This window comes from Callorhinchus milii, unplaced genomic scaffold (genome assembly GCF_018977255.1).
Source record: "Callorhinchus milii isolate IMCB2004 unplaced genomic scaffold, IMCB_Cmil_1.0 Scaffold17, whole genome shotgun sequence".
NCBI lineage: Eukaryota > Metazoa > Chordata > Chondrichthyes > Chimaeriformes > Callorhinchidae > Callorhinchus > Callorhinchus milii.
The window spans coordinates 115,299-135,629 of NW_024704758.1; the positions used below are offsets into that span (position 1 = coordinate 115,299).

A 20,331-nucleotide genomic window follows, 5' to 3' on the forward strand; every position below is an offset into this window, starting at 1 on the left:
TTTATTACGCGGCTTGGACCAAACGAGAATAAGAGACGACGAACAACGGATCTACGACCTATAGTGAATGGTTGGAAAGCAACAAATGCCTCACGGAATGGCTTGTGAGGGTGAACTGCAAAAGGCAGAAAAGATCACTTACAGTGAAATAGGCAAAACAACGATTCCGCACTTGATGTGACAACAAATTAATTTGAAATGAATTGAATAACTGACTCCAAAATTGAAACTCAAACACTCTGTGTATTGCAAGAGTTGAAATTTAGACCAAGCAACTTCATTCTCCACGTGAATCTCAATAAGATCATAGAAATAAAGAATTATATAGCACAGAAGGAGGCCATACGGCTCATCGTGTCTGTGCCGGCTTTTTGAAAAGAGCTGTCCAAATCAATAACACTCCCCTACTCTACAACAACAGCCGTCCAACTTTGTCCTCCTCAAATAATTATCTGCATCTGTATTAAAAATTGTTATCGAATTGGCTACCACTACCCTTTCAGGCAATGCATTCCTGAACCAACCAACTCGCTTTGTGAAAACACTTTCTGCTCACCTCCCCTCTGTTTCTTTTGACAACTACTTTGAAACGGTGCCCTCTGGTTACAGAGCCACCCACCAGTGCAAATAGTTTCTCCTTCTTCACCCTATCAAATCCTCTCAGAATTTTAAAAACTTCTATTTCATCTCCTCTTCACGTTCTCTATTCCAAGGAGAATAATCCTAGCGTCTCCAGCCTGTCCTGATAACTGAAGTCTCTCATTCCTGTTACCATCCTGGGAAATCTCCTCTGAGGCCCCCTAACCCCTTGACATCCTTCCGAAAGTGTGATGCCAGAAATCAATACCGTCTCCAGCTGAGGTTTGCCTCATTTGCCAAACCAGTGTTTATAAACGTTCATCATAACTTCCTGACTTTTGTAATCTTTGCCCCTATTTGTGAAGCCTAGTATCCGTATGCTTTTTTTAACAGCTTTATCTACCTTTCCTGCCACCTGAGGATTTACTTATATGAAGCCCAGGTCTCTGTAGTTCTTCAGCCCTTTAAGATTCTACTATCTGTTTTATTGCCTCTTCTCATTCTTCCTCCCGAAACAAATTACATTGCATTTTGTCCTATTATTGGAATTAAACTTCATCTGCCACGTATCTGCCCATCTTACAAGTTTTTCTATGGCCGCCTGCAGACGGCGACTATCGTCCACAAAATTTACTTCACTTCTTAGCTTAGCATTATCTGTAAGCTTGAAAATTCTACTCCCAAAACCCAAGTCCATGTCATTTCTATGGTCAATAGTCAATACATTCTGCATTTCCTGGACTGTAGTATAGTAAACATGGGGCTCACTCACCAGTTGTTTTAGGTGTTGGAAGGGCTGAGAAAGTAAGAAAGTAAGAAAGGTCACTACTACAGCAAGTGGAAGCCGACAAGGAAAACACACATCTGATCCCAGCACTCGATTCAAACATCACAAACTACCCCCCAGTCCATCATGCCGTGTGTGATTGCCGGCTCCAGTCTAACACCTCAATATCAACAACAGAAGTCACTGGGAACACTCAGCAACTCAGGCACTATCTATGGAGAAAGGAAAGTGAGTCAATGTTTTGCTGCACAAGCCTTCACAAATCTTTTCAGTTCGACGAAGGGTCATGGACCAGAATGTTGCTCACTTTCCTTACTCCGTAGATGCTGCCTGACCTGCTGAGTGTTCCCAGCGACTTCTGTTTTGTATTCAGATTTCCAGATCTGCAGAATTTTGCGGTTTGACTTCAATATCAAGCTTTATCTGAGGCAAATACGAGGTGGTGCTGCTCTCTCCTTTGCTACTCAATATCAAGGCCATTTTAAGGCTGAAACTTGAGATGTATGAAGCAGATGCGAAAAAGCAACTCACTTGCAGGGCGGAAAATCCAAGGTCTCTCTAGAAAACACAACCAAATGTTAGCCAGACGGGAAGAGCAAATTCAATGGCTGGGTATTGGAGAATATAAAGAGTGAAGCAGTTCACAAAAATGTGGAGAACATAAACCCAGTCCCTGATGGGAATGACACCTGTACAAACACACATCAAATAGAACATGCGAACAGAACGATCACATGTTCAGTGGATTCCAGATGATCACATGTCTTCTGCAAACTGAAATGTATCCGAGGGGAGAATTCAGAAGCACAAACCCACTCACATTCACCTTCTTCGTGCAGAATTACTGATTGATTCAAACATTCAAATGCAAAATCCGGCCCTGAGACAACATTCTCACTTCTGCAATTGCTGTGCTGAAAGCATAACAAGTGTGTGTCTCACCTGGCGGCCGTCGTCCAGGAAAGTTGGCTGAGAAAGGAGGAGAGAAAAATCACAGCTGGAGCAGCTGAAAGCTGACAAGACAAACACACACTGACTCCACCACACAATTCAACACCCCAAACAATCTCCTATTTCATGCCGTTCTTTACAGTCTCTGATCAGAGCCAAAACTACAATCCAATTCTCAGCCTCAGGCAACTGGGAATTCTATATTTGAATGACGTTTTACACATTCAGCACAAGTTGCGTTTGGAAAGTAACAAATGACTCACGGAATGGCTTGTGAGGGTGAACTGCAAAAGGCAGAAAAGATCATTTCCAGTGAAATAGGCAAAACGCAGATTCCGCACTTGATGTGATAACAAATTAACTTGAAATTAATTGAATAGCTGACTCCACGAGTGATATTCAAACAGTCGGAGTGTTGTAACAGAACAAATTTTAACCAAGCAACTTCATTCTGCACATGAATCTCAATAAGGTGATAGAAATATAGAATTATACAACACAGAAGGAGGACATTCGGCTCATCGTGTCTCTGCCGTCTTTTTGAAAAGGGCTATTAAAATCAATTCCAATACCTAACTCTATACACACAGCCGTCCAATCTTGTCCTCCCTAATAATTATCTATATCTGTCTTAAAAGTTGTTATCGAATTGGCTTGCACTACCCTTTCAGGCAATGCATTCCAGATGCAACCAACTCGCTTTGTGAAAACACTTTCTGCTCACCTCACCTCTGTTTCTTTCAACAACTATTGAGATACTGTTCCCTTTGATTACTGAACCAACTGTCAGTGCAAATAGTTTCTCCTCCTTCAAGCTATCAAATCCTCTCAGAATTTTAGAAACTTCTATTTCATCTCCTCTTCACATCTCTGCTCCAAGGAGAATAATCCTAGCGTCTCCAGCCTGTCCAGATAACTGAAGTCTCTCATTCCTGTTACCACCCTGGAAAATCTCCTCTGAGCACCACCTAACCCCTAGACATCCTCCAAAAGTCTGGTGCCCAGAAATCAATACCATCTCTAGCTGAGGTTTGCCTCATTTGGTAAACCAGTGTTCTATAAAGGTTCATCATAACTTCCGGATTTTGTATTCTTTGCCCCTATTTATAAATGCTGGTGACCCCTATGCTTTCTTATCAGCTTTATCTGACTATCCTGCCACCTTCGAAGATTTACTGAAATGAAGCCACAAGTGTCTTTCTTCCTTCAGTCCCTTTTAGATTCTACCAACTTGTTTACAATGCCTCTTCTCATTCTTCCTCCCAAAATGCATTATTTTGCGTTTTGTCCACATTATTGGAATTAATCTTCATCTGCCACGTGTCTGCCCATCTTACAATGTTCTCCTGCAGTCTGCAACTGTCCTCCATAAAATTTGCTACTCTTCTTAGCTGAGCATTACCTGCAAGCTTGAAAATGTTACTCTCTATACCCAAGTCCATGTCATTTATATGTACAAATGTCAACATATTCTGCATTTCCTGAGGCTAAGTATAGTAAACATGGGGCTCACTCACCAGTTGTTTTAGGTGTTGGAGGGGCTGAGAAAATAAGGAGCAAAGGTCACTACTACAGCAAGTGGAAGCCGACAAGGAAAACACACATCTGATCCCAGCACTCGATTCAAACATCACAAACTACCCCCCAGTCCATCATGCCGTGTGTGATTGCCGGCTCCAGTCTAACACCTCAATATCAACGACAAAAGTCACTGGGAACACTCAGCAACTCAGGCAGTATCAATGGAGAAAGGAAAGTGAGTCAAGGTTTCGGTTCCACAATCCTTCAACAAATCTTTATAGTTGTGACGAAGGGTCATGGACCAGAAACGTTGACTCACTTTCCTTACTCCGTAGATGCTGCCTGACCTGCTGAGTGTTCCCAACGACTTCTGTTTTTTTATTCAGATTTCCAGCATCTGCAGTATTTTGCGTTTTGACCTCAATATCAAGCTTTATCTGAGGCAAATACGAGGTGGTGCTGCTCTCTCCTTTGCTACTCAATATCAAGGGCAATCTAAGGCTGAAACTTGAGATGTATGAAGCAGATGCGAAAAAGCAACTCACTTGCAGGGCGGAAAATCCAAGGTCTCTCTAGAAAACACAAACAAATGTTAGTCAGACGGGAAGAGCAAATTCAATGGCTGGTATTGGAGAATATAAAGAGTGAAGCAGTTCACAACAATGTAGAGAACATAAACCCAGTCCCTGATGGGAACGACACCTGTGCAAACTCACGTCAAATAGAACATGTGAACAGAACAATCACATGTTCAGTGGATTCCAGATGATCACATGTCTTCTGCAAACGGAAATGTATCCGAGGGGAGAATTCAGAAGCACAAACTCCAATCACATTCACCTTCATCGTGCAGAATTATCGATTGATTCAAACAGTCAAAAGCAAAATCCAGCCCTGAGACAACACTCTCACTGCTCCCTGCAATTGCTGAGCTCAAAGTATAACAAGTGTTGTGTGTCTCACCTGTCGGCCGTCGTCCAGGAAAGTTGGCTGAGAAACGAGGAGAGAAAAATCACTGGTGGAGCAACTGAAAACTGACAAGACAAACACACGCTGACTGCAGCACACAATCCAACCCCAAACACTGCACAGTAAGGAGACTGAGGGTCTTTAGGGTTAATAAACATGTGTTATTTCTTCTAAAAAGTATATTTGTTGCTGTAATATTCTACAGATGGAGGTGGGGATTTACACACAAGCAGTTAGTCACTGGAATTATAGGCCTGGTAGTGCAATAAGGCTATAATGAGGGCATCTCAATAGCAAGAGCAGGAGGCAATTGAGAATACCTGTCGGCACGTTGCTCTAATTAGTGAAATTTCCACAAGAGTCGAGATTTGCACTTACAGAGAAAGAACTGAAACAGAGGACACCCAGTTCCCTTTGCATAAATAAAATTGATTTGTTACAACAGGGGTGAGAACCATCGCAAACTCCAAAGGTGATACGCAAACAGTCGGTGTATTTCACAAGTTGAAATTTAGACCAAGCAACTTCATTCTGCATGTGAATCTCAGTAAGATGGTCAATACTTTCTGCATTTCCTGGGCTGTACAGTAAACCCCACTGACATTCACCTTCATCGTTCAGGATGGGAAGCCACAGAATCACTTTCGGTAGAATTAATAGATTGCAACAGAGGCTGTCCACTATTATTGGGGTTTGTTAAAGACCTCCAGACCAGGGTCATAGCCTTGATCTGGAACTGTGGGATGAGATCAGGAAGGTGATTAGCAAGGGACCAACCATCGCAGTTGGAGATATTAACTTACCTGAAATTGATTGGGTTGAAAATGTGTCTACTGGTAAGATAGGGAAGGGATTTCTAGAGTTAATGGAGGAGTAAAAATCCCTGCATTTGATAAACTGATGGAGATTCTTACTAAAAATAAGATCATGGAGCACCTGGTCAGTTATAAATTGATAAAAAAGATAGTCAATATAGGTTTATGAAGGGCAGATCATGCCAAACTAATTTACTACTTGGTTTCTAGGCACATTGTTGTTGATTTTGCATTTACAAAGCTATCGAAGGTGGTTGACTGCAAAGAGGAACAGGACAGGTTACAGGAAGATTTGAACATTCTTAGGAAGTGGGTAGATCTATGGCACATAAAATTTAATATCGAGAAATGAAATGTGCTTCCCATGGGAACAAAAAATCCAGTAAGGGACTATTATTTAAAAGGTAAGGAAATAATCTGTACGGAAAATGAAAAGGACCTTGGGAACCTGATTGATGAAAAATTGAAGCTTTCTCAACAAAGCTTGGGAGCAGAGAATAAGCCAAACCGGATGCCGGGCTGTATCAAAAGGCAATGTTGAGCCGAAACATAGGGTGATCCTAACACTTTACAAATCACTGGTGTGACAGCATTTGGATTACTGTATCTAGTTCTGGTCACTGTAATACAGAAAGGATATTGCAGTGTTTGAGAAGATACAGAGGAGAGCAACCAACATGTTTCAGGGGATGGAGGGTCTGGACTATGAGTAGTGATTAGATAAACTGGGCATGTTCACACTGGAGAAGAGAAGGTTGAGAGGCCCTAATATGATTATGGTCTTTAAGATTCTGAAGGGAATAGATAATGTAGACCACGCCAAGCTGATATTTCTTGTGCTGAACAGGGGACATGACCTGCGATTGAAAGGGGGTAAATCTGTCGAAATCAGAACAAATCTGTGGAAACACTCAGTGAGCGAACAGTAAACGTGAGGAACAGTCTCCCGAAGGAGCAGTGAAAACAGAAAATGTTGTTTCTATCAAGAACAAATTACATAGATTACTGCCAGAAAATAATATCTCGGGATTTAGGATAACGTTTGGGAGACGACTGCCAGGATGGTGGCAGGTGAAATAGATGGACCATGGTCTTCTTTTGCCAAGCACATTCTTAATGACTGGAAGTGAAAGCCGACAAGAAAAACCCACATCTGATCCCAGCACTGAATTCAAACATCCCAAACTGCACCCCAGGCCATCATGCCGTGTGTGATTGCTGGCTCCAGTCCAACACTTCAATATCAAGCTTCAACTGAGCCAAATACAAGGTGGTGCTGCTCTCTCCTTTGCTAATCAATTTCAAACCTATTTTAAGGCGGCAACGTTGAGCTCATCAAGCAGATATTAAACAGTGTCTCACTTGCAGGTACGTGAGTTGATGGTCTCCCTGGAAAACACAACCAAATATTAGTTTGATGGGAAGAGCAAAGAAAATGACTGGTTATTGTAGAATATCACAAATTAAACAGTTCATACCAAAATTTAGATCATAAACCCAGTCCCTGATGGGACTGACACCTGTGCAAACACACATCAAATAGAACATGTGAACAGAACAATCACATGTTCAGTGGATTCCAGATGATCACATGTCTTCTGCAAACGGAAATGTATCCGAGGGGAGAATTCAGAAGCACAAACCCCACTCACATTCACCTTCATCGTGCAGAATTACTGATTAATTCAAACATTCAAATGCAATATCCAGCCCTGAGACAACATTCTCACTGCTCCTGCAATTTCTGTGCTGAATGCATAACAAGAATGTGTCTCACCTGTCGGCAATGGTTCAGGAATGTTGGCTGAGAAAGGAGGAAAGAAAAGTCACTGGTGCAGCAACTGAAAGCTGACAAGACAAACACACACTGACTCCAGCACACAATTCAAAACCCCAACAATCTCCTATTTCATCCCATTCTTTACAGTCTCTGAATTGCAATCCAATTCTCCACCGAACGCAATTGGGAATTATATATTTGAATGACGATTCACACATTCAGCAGCAGTTGGGTTTGGAAAGAAGCAAATGACTCACGGAATGGCTTGTGAGGGTGAACTGCAAAAGGCAGAAACTATCATTTACAGTGAAATAGGCAAAACACGGATTCCACACTTGATGTGACAAAAAATTAATTCGAAATGAATTGAATAACTGACTCCAAAATTGATACTCAAACACTCTGTGTATTGCAGGAGTTGACCAAGCAACTTCATTCTGCACGTGAATCTCAATACGATCATAGAAATACAGAATTATACAGCACAGAAGGAGGCCATATGGCTCATCGTGTCTGTCCCGGCTTTTTGAAAAGAGCTGCCCCAATCAATAACACTCCCCCACTCTACCCCCACAGCCATTCAACTTTGTCCTTCTCAAATAATTATCTACATCTCTCTTAAAAGTTGTCATCGAATTGGCTTCCACCACCCTTTCAGTCAATGCATTCCTGAACCAACCAACTCGCTTTGTGAAAACACTTTCTGCTCACCTCCCCTCTGTTTCTTTTGACAACTGCTTTGAAACGGTGCCCTCTGGTTACAGAGCCACCCACCAGTGCAAATAGTTTCTCCTTCTTCACCCTGTCAAATCCTCTCAGAATTTTAAAAGCTTCTATTTCATCTCCTCTTCATATCTTCTGCTCCAAGAAGAATAATCCTAGTGCCTCCAGCCTGTCCTGGGAACTGAAGTCTCTCATTCCTGTTACCATCCTGGAAAATCTCCTCTGAGCACCCCCTAACACCTAGAAATCCTCTGAATGTGTGATGCCCAGAAATCAATACCGTCTCTAGCTGAGGTTTGCCTCATTTGCCAAACCAGTGTTCTTTAAAGGTTCATCATAACTTCCTGACTTTTGTATTCTTTGCCCCGATTTATAAAGCCTAGTAACCCCTTTGCTTTTTTAACAGCTTTATCTTCCTGTCCTGCTACGTTCAAAGATTTATGTGAAGCCCCAGGTCTCTGTGTTCCTTCAGCCCCTTTAAGATTCAACTGTCCTGTTTATATTGTGGAGCCCTGTAGCTCAGTGGTTAGACCACTCGCTTTGCAACCGAGAGACCTGAGTTCACTTCCAGGCACGGCGAAACCTTGGGCAAGTTTCCTTACTCCACACGCATAATAATAATCCCTCCAAATCAAAAACAAGAATAAATTGGTCCTTTTCAATCTACGACTGTTTGTGGGACATTGCTGTGCGCAATTGGCTGCCGCGTTCACACACAAATATACAGTCAATTCACTATACAGTGTATTCTGTGAAGCGCTTTGCGACGTCCTTACGACGTGAAAAGCGCTGTATCAAATGCAAGGATTAATATTATTTATTATTATTACATTGCCTCTTCTTATTCTTCCTTCCAAAACACATTGACATTGCATTTTGTCCATATTATTGGAATTAAACTTTATCTGCCACGTATCTGCCCATCTTACAATTATTTCTATGGCCGCCTGTAGTCTGCTATCATCCTCCACAAAATTTTCTACTCTTCTTAGCTTAGCATTATCTGTCAGCTGGGAAATTCTACTCCCTATACCCAAGTCCATGACATTTATATGGCCAATAGTCAATGCATTCTGCATTTCCTGGGCTGTAAGTAAAGTAAACATGGGGCTCACTCACCAGTTGTTTTAGGTGTTGGAGGGGCTGAGAAAGTAAGAAAGTAAGAAAGGTCACTACTACAGCAAGTGGAAGCCGACAAGGAAAACACACATATGAACCGAGTACGAAATTCAAACATCACAAACTACACAAATCTTTTCAGTTCTGACGGAGGGTCATGGACCAGAAATGTTGACTCTTTTTCCTTACTCCGTAGATGCTGCCTGACCTGCTGAGTGTTCCCTGAGACTTCTGTTTGCGTTGTCAGATTTCCAGCATCTGCAGTATTTTGCGTATTGACCTCAATATCAAGCTTTATCTGAGGCAAATACGAGGTGGTGCTGCTCTCTCCTTTGCTACTCAATATCAAGGCCATTTTAAGGCTGAAATTTGAGATGTGTGAAGCAGATACGAAAAAGCAACTCACTTGCAGGGCGGAAAATCCAAGGTCTCTCTAGAAAACACAACCAAACATTAGTCAGACCGGAAGAGCAAATTCAATGGCTGGTTATTGGAGAATATAAAGAATGAAGCAGTTCACAAAAATGTAGAGAACATAAACCCAGTCCCTGATGGGAATGACACCTGTGCAAACGCACATCAAATAGAACATGCGAGCAGAACGATCACATGTTCAGTGGATTCCAGATGATCACATGTCTTCTGCAAACGGAAATGTATCCGAGGGGAGAATTCAGAAGCACAAACCCCACTCACATTCACCTTCATCGTGCAGAATTACTGATTGATTCAAACATTCAAATGCAATATCCGGCCCTGAGACAACATTCTCACTGCTCCTAGAATTGCTGTGCTGAAAGTATAACAAGGTTGTGTCTCACCTGTCGGCCATCGTCCAGGAAAGTTGGCTGAGAAAGGAGGAAAGAAAAGTCACTGGTGGAGCAGCTGAAAGCTGACAAGACAAACACACACTGACTCCAGCACACAATTCAACACCCCAAACAATCTCCTATTTCATGCCGTTCTTTACAGTCTCTGATCAGACCCAACACTGCAATCCAATTCTCAGCTTCAGGCAACTGGGAATTCTATATTTGAATGACGTTTTACACATTCAGCACAAGTTGGGTTTGGAAAGCAACAAATGCCTCACGGAATGGCTTGTGAGGGTGAACTGCAAAAGGCAGAAAAGATAAGTTACAGTGAAATACACAAAACAACGATTCCGCACTTGATGTGACAACAAATTAATTTGAAATGAATTGAATTATGACTCCAAAATTGATACTCAAACACTCTGTGTATTGCAAGAGTTGAAATTTAGACCAAGCAACTTCATTCTGCACGTGAATCTCAATAAGATCATAGAAATATAGAATTATACAGCACAGAAGAGGCCATATGGCTCACCGTGTCTGTGCCGGCTGTTTGAAAAGAGCTGTCCAAATCAATAACACTCCCCTAATCCACACCCACAGCAGTCCAGCTTTGTCCTCCTCAAATAATTATCTACATCTGTATTAAAAATTGTTATCAAATTGGCTTCCACCACGCTTTCAGGCAATGCAATCCTGAACCAACCCACTCGCTTTGTGAAAACACTTTCTGCTCACCTCCCCTCTGTTTCTTTTGACAACTACTTTGAAACGGTGCCCTCTGGTTACAGAGCCACCCACCAGTTCAAATAGTTTCTCCTTCTTCACCCTATCAAATCCTCTCAGAATTTTAGAAACTTCTATTTAGTCTGCTCTTAAACTCCTCTGCTTCAGTGAAAATAATCCTCGCGTCTCCAGTCTGTCCTGATAACTCTGCACTCCTCCAATGCCTTGACATCCTTCCGAAAATGTGGTGGCCAGAATTCAATACATTCTCCAGCTGAGGTTTGCCTCATTTGGCTAACCAGTGTTTAATAAAGTTTCATCATAGCTTTCTGATTTTTGTATTCTGTCACAAATGCTTTTTTCACAGCTTTATCGACCTGTGCTGCCACCTTCAAAAACGTACTGAAATGAACGCACAGGACTCTACGCACAGGATTCTACCATCTTGTTTACATAGCCTCTCCTCATTCTTCCTCCCAAAACACATTACTTTGCATTCTGTCCACTTTACTGGAATTAAACTTCACCTGCCACGTGTCTGCCCATATTACAACTATGTCCTCCTGCAGTCTGCAACTGTCCTCCGCATCATATATTCTTCTTCTTAGCTTATCATCATCTGTATACTTGGAAATTCTACTCCCTATACCCAAGTCCATGACAATTATATGGCCAATAGAAATACATTCTGCATTTCCTGGGCTGTAAGTATAGTAAACATGGGGCTCACTCACCAGTTGTTTTAGGTGTTGGAGGGGCTGAGAAAGTAAGAAAGTAAGAAAGGTCACTACTACAGCAAGTGGAAGCCGACAAGGAAAACACACATCTGATCCCAGCACTCAATTCAAACATCACAAACTACCCCCAGTCCATCATGCCGTGTGTGATTGCCGGCTCCAGTCTAACACCTCAATATCAACAACAGAAGTCACTGGGAACACTCAGCAACTCAGGCACTATCTATGGAGAAAGGAAAGTGAGTCAATGTTTTGCTGCTACAAGCCTTCGACAAATCTTTTCAGTTCCGACGAAGGGTCATGGACCAGAAATGTTGGCTCACTTTCCTTACTCCGTAGATGCTGCCTGACCTGCTGAGTGTTCCCAGCGACTTCTGTTGTTGTATTCAGATTTCCAGGATCTGCAGAATTTTGCGGTTTGACTTCAATATCAAGCTTTATCTGAGGCAAATATGAGGTGGTGCTGCTCTCTCCTTTGCTACTCAATATCAAGGGCCATTTTAAGGCTGAAATTTGAGGGGTATTAAGCAGATGCGAAAAAGCAACTCACTTGCAGGGGTGTAAATCCAAGGTCTCTCTAGAAAACACAACCAAATGTTAGCCAGACGGGAAGAGCAAATTCAATGGCTGGTTGTTGGAGAATATAAAGAGTGAAGCAGTTCACAACAATGTGGAGATCATAAACCCAGTCCCTGATGGGAATGACACCTGTGCAAACACACATTAATTAGAACATGTGAACAGAACAATCACATGTTCAGTGGATTCCAGATGATGACATGTCTTCTGCAAACTGAAATGTATCCGAGGGGAGAATTCAGAAGCACAAACCCCACTCACATTCACCTTCTTCGTGCAGAATTACTGATTGATTCAAACATTCAAATGCAAAATCCGGCCCTGAGACAACATTCTCACTGCTCCCTGCAATTGCTGTGCTCAAAGTATAACAAGTGTGTGTCTCACCTGGCGGCCGTCGTCCAGGAACGTTGGCTGAGAAAGGAAGAATGAAAAGTCACTGGTGCAGCAACTGAAAGCTGACAAGACAAACACACACTGACTCCACCACACAATTCAACAACCCAAACAATCTCCTATTTCATGCCGTTCTTTACAGTCTCTGATCAGAGCCAAAACTACAATCCAATTCTCAGCCTCAGGCAACTGGGAATTCTATATTTGAATGACGTTTTACACATTCAGCACAAGTTGCGTTTGGAAAGTAACAAATGACTCACGGAATGGCTTGTGAGGGTGAACTGCAAAAGGCAGAAAAGATCATTTCCAGTGAAATAGGCAAAACGCAGATTCCGCACTTGATTTGATAACAAATTAACTTGAAATTAATTGAATAGCTGACTCCACGAGTGATATTCAAACAGTCGGAGTGTTGTAAAAGATCAAATTTTAACCAAGCAACTTCATTCTGCACATGAATCTCAATAAGGTGATAGAAATATAGAATTATACAACACAGAAGGAGGACATTCGGCTCATCGTGTCTCTGCCGTCTTTTTGAAAAGGGCTATCAAAATCAATTCCAATACCTAACTCTATACACACAGCCGTCCAATCTTATCCTCCCTAATAATTATCTATATCTGTCTTAAAAGTTGTTATCGAATTGGCTTGCACTACCCTTTCAGGCAATGCATTCCAGATGCAACCAACTCGCTTTGTGAAAACACTTTCTGCTCACCTCACCTCTGTTTCTTTCAACAACTATTGAGATACTGTTCCCTTTGATTACTGACCCACCTGTCAGTGCAAATAGTTTCTCCTCCTTCAATCTATCAAATCCTCTCAGAATTTTAGAAACTTCTATTTCATCTCCTATTCACATCCTCTGCTCCAAGGAGAATAATCCATGACCCAACTGTGCAGCGCCTTGGGACGTCCTCCTGACGTGAAAGGCGCTTTATAAATGGAATCTTGTTGTTGTTGTTGTTGTTGTTGTTGTAGCGTCTCCAGCCTGTCCTGATAACTGAAGTCTCTCATTCCTGTTACCATCCTGGAAAATCTCCTCTGAGCACTACCTAACCCCTAGACATCCTCCAAAAGTGTGGTGCCCAGAAATCAATACCATCTCTAGCTGAGGTTTGCCTCATTTGCTAAACCAGTGTTCTATAAAGGTTCATCATAACTTCCGGTTTTTGTATTCTTTACCCCTATTTATAAATCCTAGTAACCCCTATGCTTTCTTATCAGCTTTATCTGACTATCCTGCCACCTTCGAAGATTTACTGAAATGAAGCCACAAGTGTCTTTCTTCCTTCAGTCCCTTTTAGATTCTACCATCTTGTTTACATTGCCTCTTCTCATTCTTCCTCCCAAAATGCATTATTTTGCGTTTTATCCACATTATTGGAATTAATCTTCATCTGCCGAGTGTCTGCCCATCTTACAACAATGTCCTCCTGCAGTCTTCTACAGTCCTCCATAAAATTTGCTACTCTTCTTAGCTGAGCATTACCTGCAAGCTTGAAAATGTTACTCTCTATACCCAAGTCCATGTCATTTACATGTTCAAATGTCAATATATTCTGCATTTCCTGGGGTGTAAGTAAAGTAAACATGGGGCTCACTCACCAGTTGTTTTAGGTGTTGGAGGGGCTGAGAAAATAAGGAGCAAAGGTCACTACGACAGCAAGTGGAAGCCGACAAGGAAATCATTCATCTGATCCCAGCACTCAATTCAAACATCACAAACTACCCCCCAGTCCATCATGCCGTGTGTGATTGCCGGCTCCAGTCTAACACCTCAATATCAACAACAGACGTCACTGGGAACACTAAGCAACTCAGGCAATATCTATGGAGAAAGGAAAGTGAGTCAAGGTTTCGGTTCCACAATCCTTCGACAAATCTTTATAGTTGTGACGAAGGGTCATGGACCAGAAACGTTGACTCATTTTCCTTTCTCCGGAGATGCTGCCTGACCTGCTGATTGTTCCCAGAGACTTCTGATTTTGTATTCAGATTTCCAGCATCTGCAGTATTTTGCGTTTTGACCTCAATATCAAGCTTCATCTGAGGCAAATACGAGGTGGTGCTGCTCTCCCCTTTGCTACTCAATATCAAGGGCAATCTAAGGCTGAAACTTGAGATGTATGAAGCAGATGTGAAAAAGCTACTCACTTGCAGGGCGGAAAATCCAAGGTCTCTCTAGAAAACACAAACAAATGTTAGTCAGACGGGAAGAGCAAATTCAATGGCTGGGTATTGGAGAATATAAAGAGTGAAGCAGTTCACAACAATGTAGAGAACATAAACCCAGTCCCTGATGGGAACGACACCTGTGCAAACTCACATCAAATAGAACATGTGAACAGAACAATCACACGTTCAGTGGATTCCAGATAATCACATGTCTTCTGTAAACGGAAATGTATCCGAGGGGAGAATTCAGAAGCACAAACCCCACTCACATTCACCTTCATCGTGCAGAATTACTGATTGATTCAAACATTCAAATGCAAAATCCGGCCCTGAGACAACATTCTCACTGCTCCTACAATTGCTGTGATTAAAGTTTAACAAGTGTGTGTCTCACCTGTCGGCCGTCGTCCAGGAAAGTTGGCTGAGAAACGAGGAAAGAAAATTCACTGGTGGAGCAACGGAAAACTGACAAGACAAACACACACTGACTGCAGCACACAATCCAATTCTAAACACTGCGCAATAAGGAGATTGAGGGTCTTTAGGGTTAATAAACATTTGTTGTTTCTTCTAAAAAGTATATTTGTTGCTGTAATATTCTACAGATGGAGGTGAGGATTTACAAACAAGCAGTTTGTCACTGGAATTATAGGCCTGGTAGTGCAATAAGGCTATATTGAGGGCATCTCAACAGCAAGAGCAGGAGGCAATTGAGAGCTACAGGACTCCACACTGGACTATGAGGAGTGATTAAATAAACTGGGCATGTTCACACTGGAGAAGAGAAGGTTGAGGGTCCCTAATATGATTATGGTCTTTAAGATTCTGAAGGGAATAGATAATATAGACCACGCCAAGCTGATATTTCTTGTGCTGAACAGGGGACATGACCTGCGATTGAAAGGGGGTAAATCTGTCGAAATCAGAACAAATCTGTGGAAACACTCAGTGAGCGAACAGTAAATTTGAGGACCCATCTCCCGAAGGAGACTGTGAAAGCAGAAAATGTTGTTTCTATCAAGAACAAATTACATAGATTACTGCCAGAAAATAATATCTCGGGATTTAGGATAACGTTTGGGAGACGACATGTCAAGCGACTGCCAGGATGGTGGCAGGTGAAATAGATGGACCATGGTCTTCTTTTGCCAAGCACATTCTTAATGATTGGAAGTGAAAGCCGACAAGAAAAACCCACATCTGATCCCAGCACTGAATTCAAACATCCCAAACTGCACCCCAGGCCATCATGCCATGTGTGATTGCTGGCTCCAGTCCAACACTTCAATATCAAGCTTCAACTGAGCCAAATACAAGGTGGTGCTGCTCTCTCCTTTGCTAATCAATTTCAAACCTATTTTAAGGCGGCAACGTTGAGCTCATCAAGCAGATATTAAACAGTGTCTCACTTGCAGGTACGTGAGTTGATGGTCTCCCTGGAAAACACAACCAAATATTAGTTTGATGGGAAGAGCAAAGAAAATGACTGGTTATTGTAGAATATCACAAATTAAACAGTTCATACCAAAATTTAGATCATAAACCCAGTCCCTGATGGGACTGACACCTGTGCAAACACACATCAAATAGAACATGTGAACAGAACAATCACATGTTCAGTGGATTCCAGATGATCACATGTCTTCTGCAAACGGAAATGTATCCGAGGGGAGAGTTCAGAAGCACAAACCCCACTCACATTCACCTTCATCGTGCAGAATTACTGATTGATTCAAACATTCAAATGCAATATCCAGCCCTGAGACAACATTCTCACTGCTCCCTGCAATTGCGGTGCTGAAAGCATAACAAGTGTGTGTCTCACCTGTCGGCAATGGTTCAGGAATGTTGGCTGAGAAAGGAAGAATGAAAAGTCACTGGTGCAGCAACTGAAAGCTGACAAGACAAACACACACTGACTCCAGCACACAATTCAAAACCCCAACAATCTCCTATTTCATCCCATTCTTTACAGTCTCTGAATTGCAATCCAATTCTCCACCGAACGCAATTGGGAATTATATATTTGAATGACGATTCACACATTCAGCAGCAGTTGGGTTTGGAAAGAAGCAAATGACTCACGGAATGGCTTGTGAGGGTGAACTGCAAAAGGCAGAAACGATCATTTACAGTGAAATAGGCAAAACACGGATTCCACACTTGATGTGATAAAAAATTAATTCAAAATGAATTGAATAACTGACTCCAAAATTGATACTCAAACACTCTGTGTATTGCAAGAGTTGACCAAGCAACTTCATTCTGCATGAATCTCAATACGATCATAGAAATACAGAATTATACAGCACAGAAGGAGGCCATATGGCTCATCGTGTCTGTCCCGGCTTTTTGAAAAGAGCTGCCCCAATCAATAACACTCCCCCACTCTACCCCACAGCCATTCAACTTTGTCCTTCTCAAATAATTATCTACATCTCTCTTAAAAGTTGTCATCGAATTGGCTTCCACCACCCTTTCAGTCAATGCATTCCTGAACCAACCAACTCGCTTTGTGAAAACACTTTCTGCTCACCTCCCCTCTGTTTCTTTTGACAACTGCTTTGAAACGGTGCCCTCTGGTTACAGAGCCACCCACCAGTGCAAATAGTTTCTCCTTCTTCACCCTATCAAATCCTCTCAGAATTTTAAAAGCTTCTATTTCATCTCCTCTTCATATCTTCTGCTCCAAGAAGAATAATCCTAGCGCCTCCAGCCTGTCCTGGGAACTGAAGTCTCTCATTCCTGTTACCATCCTGGAAAATCTCCTCTGAGCCCCCCTAACACCTAGAAATCCTCCAATGTGTGATGCCCAGAAATCAATACCGTCTCTAGCTGAGGTTTGCCTCATTTGCCAAACCAGTGTTCTCTAAAGGTTCATCATAACTTCCTGACTTTTGTATTCTTTGCCCCGATTTATAAAGCCTAGTAACCCCTTTGCTTTTTTAACAGCTTTATCTTCCTGTCCTGCTACGTTCAAAGATTTATGTGAAGCCCCAGGTCTCTGTGTTCCTTCAGCCCCTTTAAGATTCAACTGTCCTGTTTATATTGTGGAGCCCTGTAGCTCAGTGGTTAGACCACTCGCTTTGCAACCGAGAGACCTGAGTTCACTTCCAGGCACGGCGAAACCTTGGGCAAGTTTCCTTACTCCACAAGCATAATAATAATCCCTCCAAACAAAAACAATAATAAATTGGTCCTTTTCAATCTACGACTGTTTGTGGGACATTGCTGTGCGCAATTGGCTGCCGCGTTCGCACACAAATATACAGTCAATTCACTATACAGTGTATTCTGTGAAGCGCTTTGCGACGTCCTTACGACGTGAAAAGCGCTGTATCAAATGCAAGGATTAATATTATTTATTATTATTACATTGCCTCTTCTTATTCTTCCTTCCAAAACACATTGACATTGCATTTTGTCCATATTATTGGAATTAAACTATCTGCCACGTATCTGCCCATCTTACAATTATTTCTATGGCCGCCTGTAGTCTGCTATCATCCTCCACAAAATTTTCTACTCTTCTTAGCTTAGCATTATCTGTAAGCTGGGAAATTCTACTCCCTATACCCAAGTCCATGACATTTATATGGCCAATAGTCAATGCATTCTGCATTTCCTGGGCTGTAAGTAAAGTAAACATGGGGCTCACTCACCAGTTGTTTTAGGTGTTGGAGGGGCTGAGAAAGTAAGAAAGTAAGAAAGGTCACTACTACAGCAAGTGGAAGCCGACAAGGAAAACACACATATGAACCGAGTACGAAATTCAAACATCACAAACTACACAAATCTTTTCAGTTCTGACGGAGGGTCATGGACCAGAAATGTTGACTCTTTTTCCTTACTCCGTAGATGCTGCCTGACCTGCTGAGTGTTCCCTGAGACTTCTGTTTGCGTTGTCAGATTTCCAGCATCTGCAGTATTTTGCGTATTGACCTCAATATCAAGCTTTATCTGAGGCAAATACGAGGTGGTGCTGCTCTCTCCTTTGCTACTCAATATCAAGGCCATTTTAAGGCTGAAATTTGAGATGTGTGAAGCAGATACGAAAAAGCAACTCACTTGCAGGGCGGAAAATCCAAGGTCTCTCTAGAAAACACAACCAAACATTAGACAGACGGGAAGAGCAAATTCAATGGCTGGTTATTGGAGAATATAAAGAATGAAGCAGTTCACAAAAATGTAGAGAACATAAACCCAGTCCCTGATGGGAATGACACCTGTGCAAACGCACATCAAATAGAACATGCGAGCAGAACGATCACATGTTCAGTGGATTCCAGATGATCACATGTCTTCTGCAAACGGAAATGTATCCGAGGGGAGAATTCAGAAGCACAAACCCCACTCACATTCACCTTCATCGTGCAGAATTACTGATTGATTCAAACATTCAAATGCAATATCCAGCCCTGAGACAACATTCTCACTGCTCCTGCAATTGCTGTGCTGAAAGTATAACAAGTTTGTGTCTCACCTGTCGGCCATCGTCCAGGAAAGTTGGCTGAGAAAGGAGGAAAGAAAAGTCACTGGTGGAGCAGCTGAAAGCTGACAAGACAAACACACACTGACTCCAGCACACAATTCAACACCCCAAACAATCTCCTATTTCATGCCGTTCTTTACAGTCTCTGATCAGACCCAACACTGCAATCCAATTCTCAGCTTCAGGCAACTGGGAATTCTATATTTGAATGACGTTTTACACATTCAGCACAAGTTGGGTTTGGAAAGCAACAAATGCCTCACGGAATGGCTTGTGAGGGTGAACTGCAAAAGGCAGAAAAGATAAGTTACAGTGAAATACACAAAACAACGATTCCGCACTTGATGTGACAACAAATTAATTTGAAATGAATTGAATTATGACTCCAAAATTGAGACTCAAACACTCTGTGTATTGCAAGAGTTGACCAAGCAACTTCATTCTGCACATGAATCTCAATACGATCATAGAAATACAGAATTATACAGCACAGAAGGAGGCCATATGGCTCATCGTGTCTGTCCCGGCTTTTTGAAAAGAGCTGCCCCAATCAATAACACTCCCCCACTCTACCCCCACAGCCATTCAACTTTGTCCTTCTCAAATAATTATCTACATCTCTCTTAAAAGTTGTCATCGAATTGGCTTCCACCACCCTTTCAGTCAATGCATTCCTGAACCAACCAACTCGCTTTGTGAAAACACTTTCTGCTCACCTCCCCTCTGTTTCTTTTGACAACTGCTTTGAAACGGTGCCCTCTGGTTACAGAGCAACCCACCAGTGCAAATAGTTTCTCCTTCTCCACCCTATAAAATCCTCTCAGAATTTTAAAAGCTTCTATTTCATCTCCTCTTCATATCTTCTGCTCCAAGAAGAATAATCCTAGCGTCTCCAGCCTGTCCTGGGAACTGAAGTCTCTCATTCCTGTTACCATCCTGGAAAATCTCCTCTGAGCCCCACCTAACCCCTAGAAATCCTCCAAAAGTGTGATGCCCAGAAATCAATACCGTCTCTAGCTGAGGTTTGCCTCATTTGCCAAACCAATGTTCTCTAAAGGTTCATCATAATTCCTGACTTTTGTATTCTTTGCCCCGATTTATAAAGCCTAGTAACCCCTTTGCTTTTTTAACAGCTTTATCTTCCTGTCCTGCTACGTT

The 20,331-nt window shown here is 42.1% G+C and overlaps 1 protein-coding gene across 1 annotated transcript in view; it reads right to left on the reverse strand.

Annotated features, from left to right (window-relative positions):
* Positions 1 to 20,331, reverse strand: part of LOC103190324 (mucin-6-like) — a 130,170-nt gene that overhangs the window by 55,488 nt on the left and 54,351 nt on the right. Inside the window, exons 43-67 of the mRNA XM_042341545.1 lie at positions 19,437 to 19,457; positions 19,165 to 19,191; positions 18,750 to 18,776; positions 18,344 to 18,367; positions 16,767 to 16,787; positions 16,507 to 16,533; positions 16,091 to 16,117; positions 15,076 to 15,102; positions 14,661 to 14,687; positions 14,112 to 14,135; positions 12,489 to 12,515; positions 12,073 to 12,099; positions 11,520 to 11,543; positions 10,066 to 10,092; positions 9,651 to 9,677; positions 9,245 to 9,268; positions 7,660 to 7,680; positions 7,400 to 7,426; positions 6,985 to 7,011; positions 4,802 to 4,828; positions 4,384 to 4,410; positions 3,835 to 3,858; positions 2,581 to 2,601; positions 2,309 to 2,335; positions 1,898 to 1,924 (exon numbers count right to left, since the gene is read on the reverse strand). Of these exons, the coding sequence (XP_042197479.1) occupies positions 1,898 to 1,924; positions 2,309 to 2,335; positions 2,581 to 2,601; positions 3,835 to 3,858; positions 4,384 to 4,410; positions 4,802 to 4,828; positions 6,985 to 7,011; positions 7,400 to 7,426; positions 7,660 to 7,680; positions 9,245 to 9,268; positions 9,651 to 9,677; positions 10,066 to 10,092; positions 11,520 to 11,543; positions 12,073 to 12,099; positions 12,489 to 12,515; positions 14,112 to 14,135; positions 14,661 to 14,687; positions 15,076 to 15,102; positions 16,091 to 16,117; positions 16,507 to 16,533; positions 16,767 to 16,787; positions 18,344 to 18,367; positions 18,750 to 18,776; positions 19,165 to 19,191; positions 19,437 to 19,457 (636 nt within the window). The remainder of the gene's footprint in view (positions 1 to 1,897; positions 1,925 to 2,308; positions 2,336 to 2,580; positions 2,602 to 3,834; positions 3,859 to 4,383; positions 4,411 to 4,801; positions 4,829 to 6,984; positions 7,012 to 7,399; positions 7,427 to 7,659; positions 7,681 to 9,244; positions 9,269 to 9,650; positions 9,678 to 10,065; positions 10,093 to 11,519; positions 11,544 to 12,072; positions 12,100 to 12,488; positions 12,516 to 14,111; positions 14,136 to 14,660; positions 14,688 to 15,075; positions 15,103 to 16,090; positions 16,118 to 16,506; positions 16,534 to 16,766; positions 16,788 to 18,343; positions 18,368 to 18,749; positions 18,777 to 19,164; positions 19,192 to 19,436; positions 19,458 to 20,331) is intronic.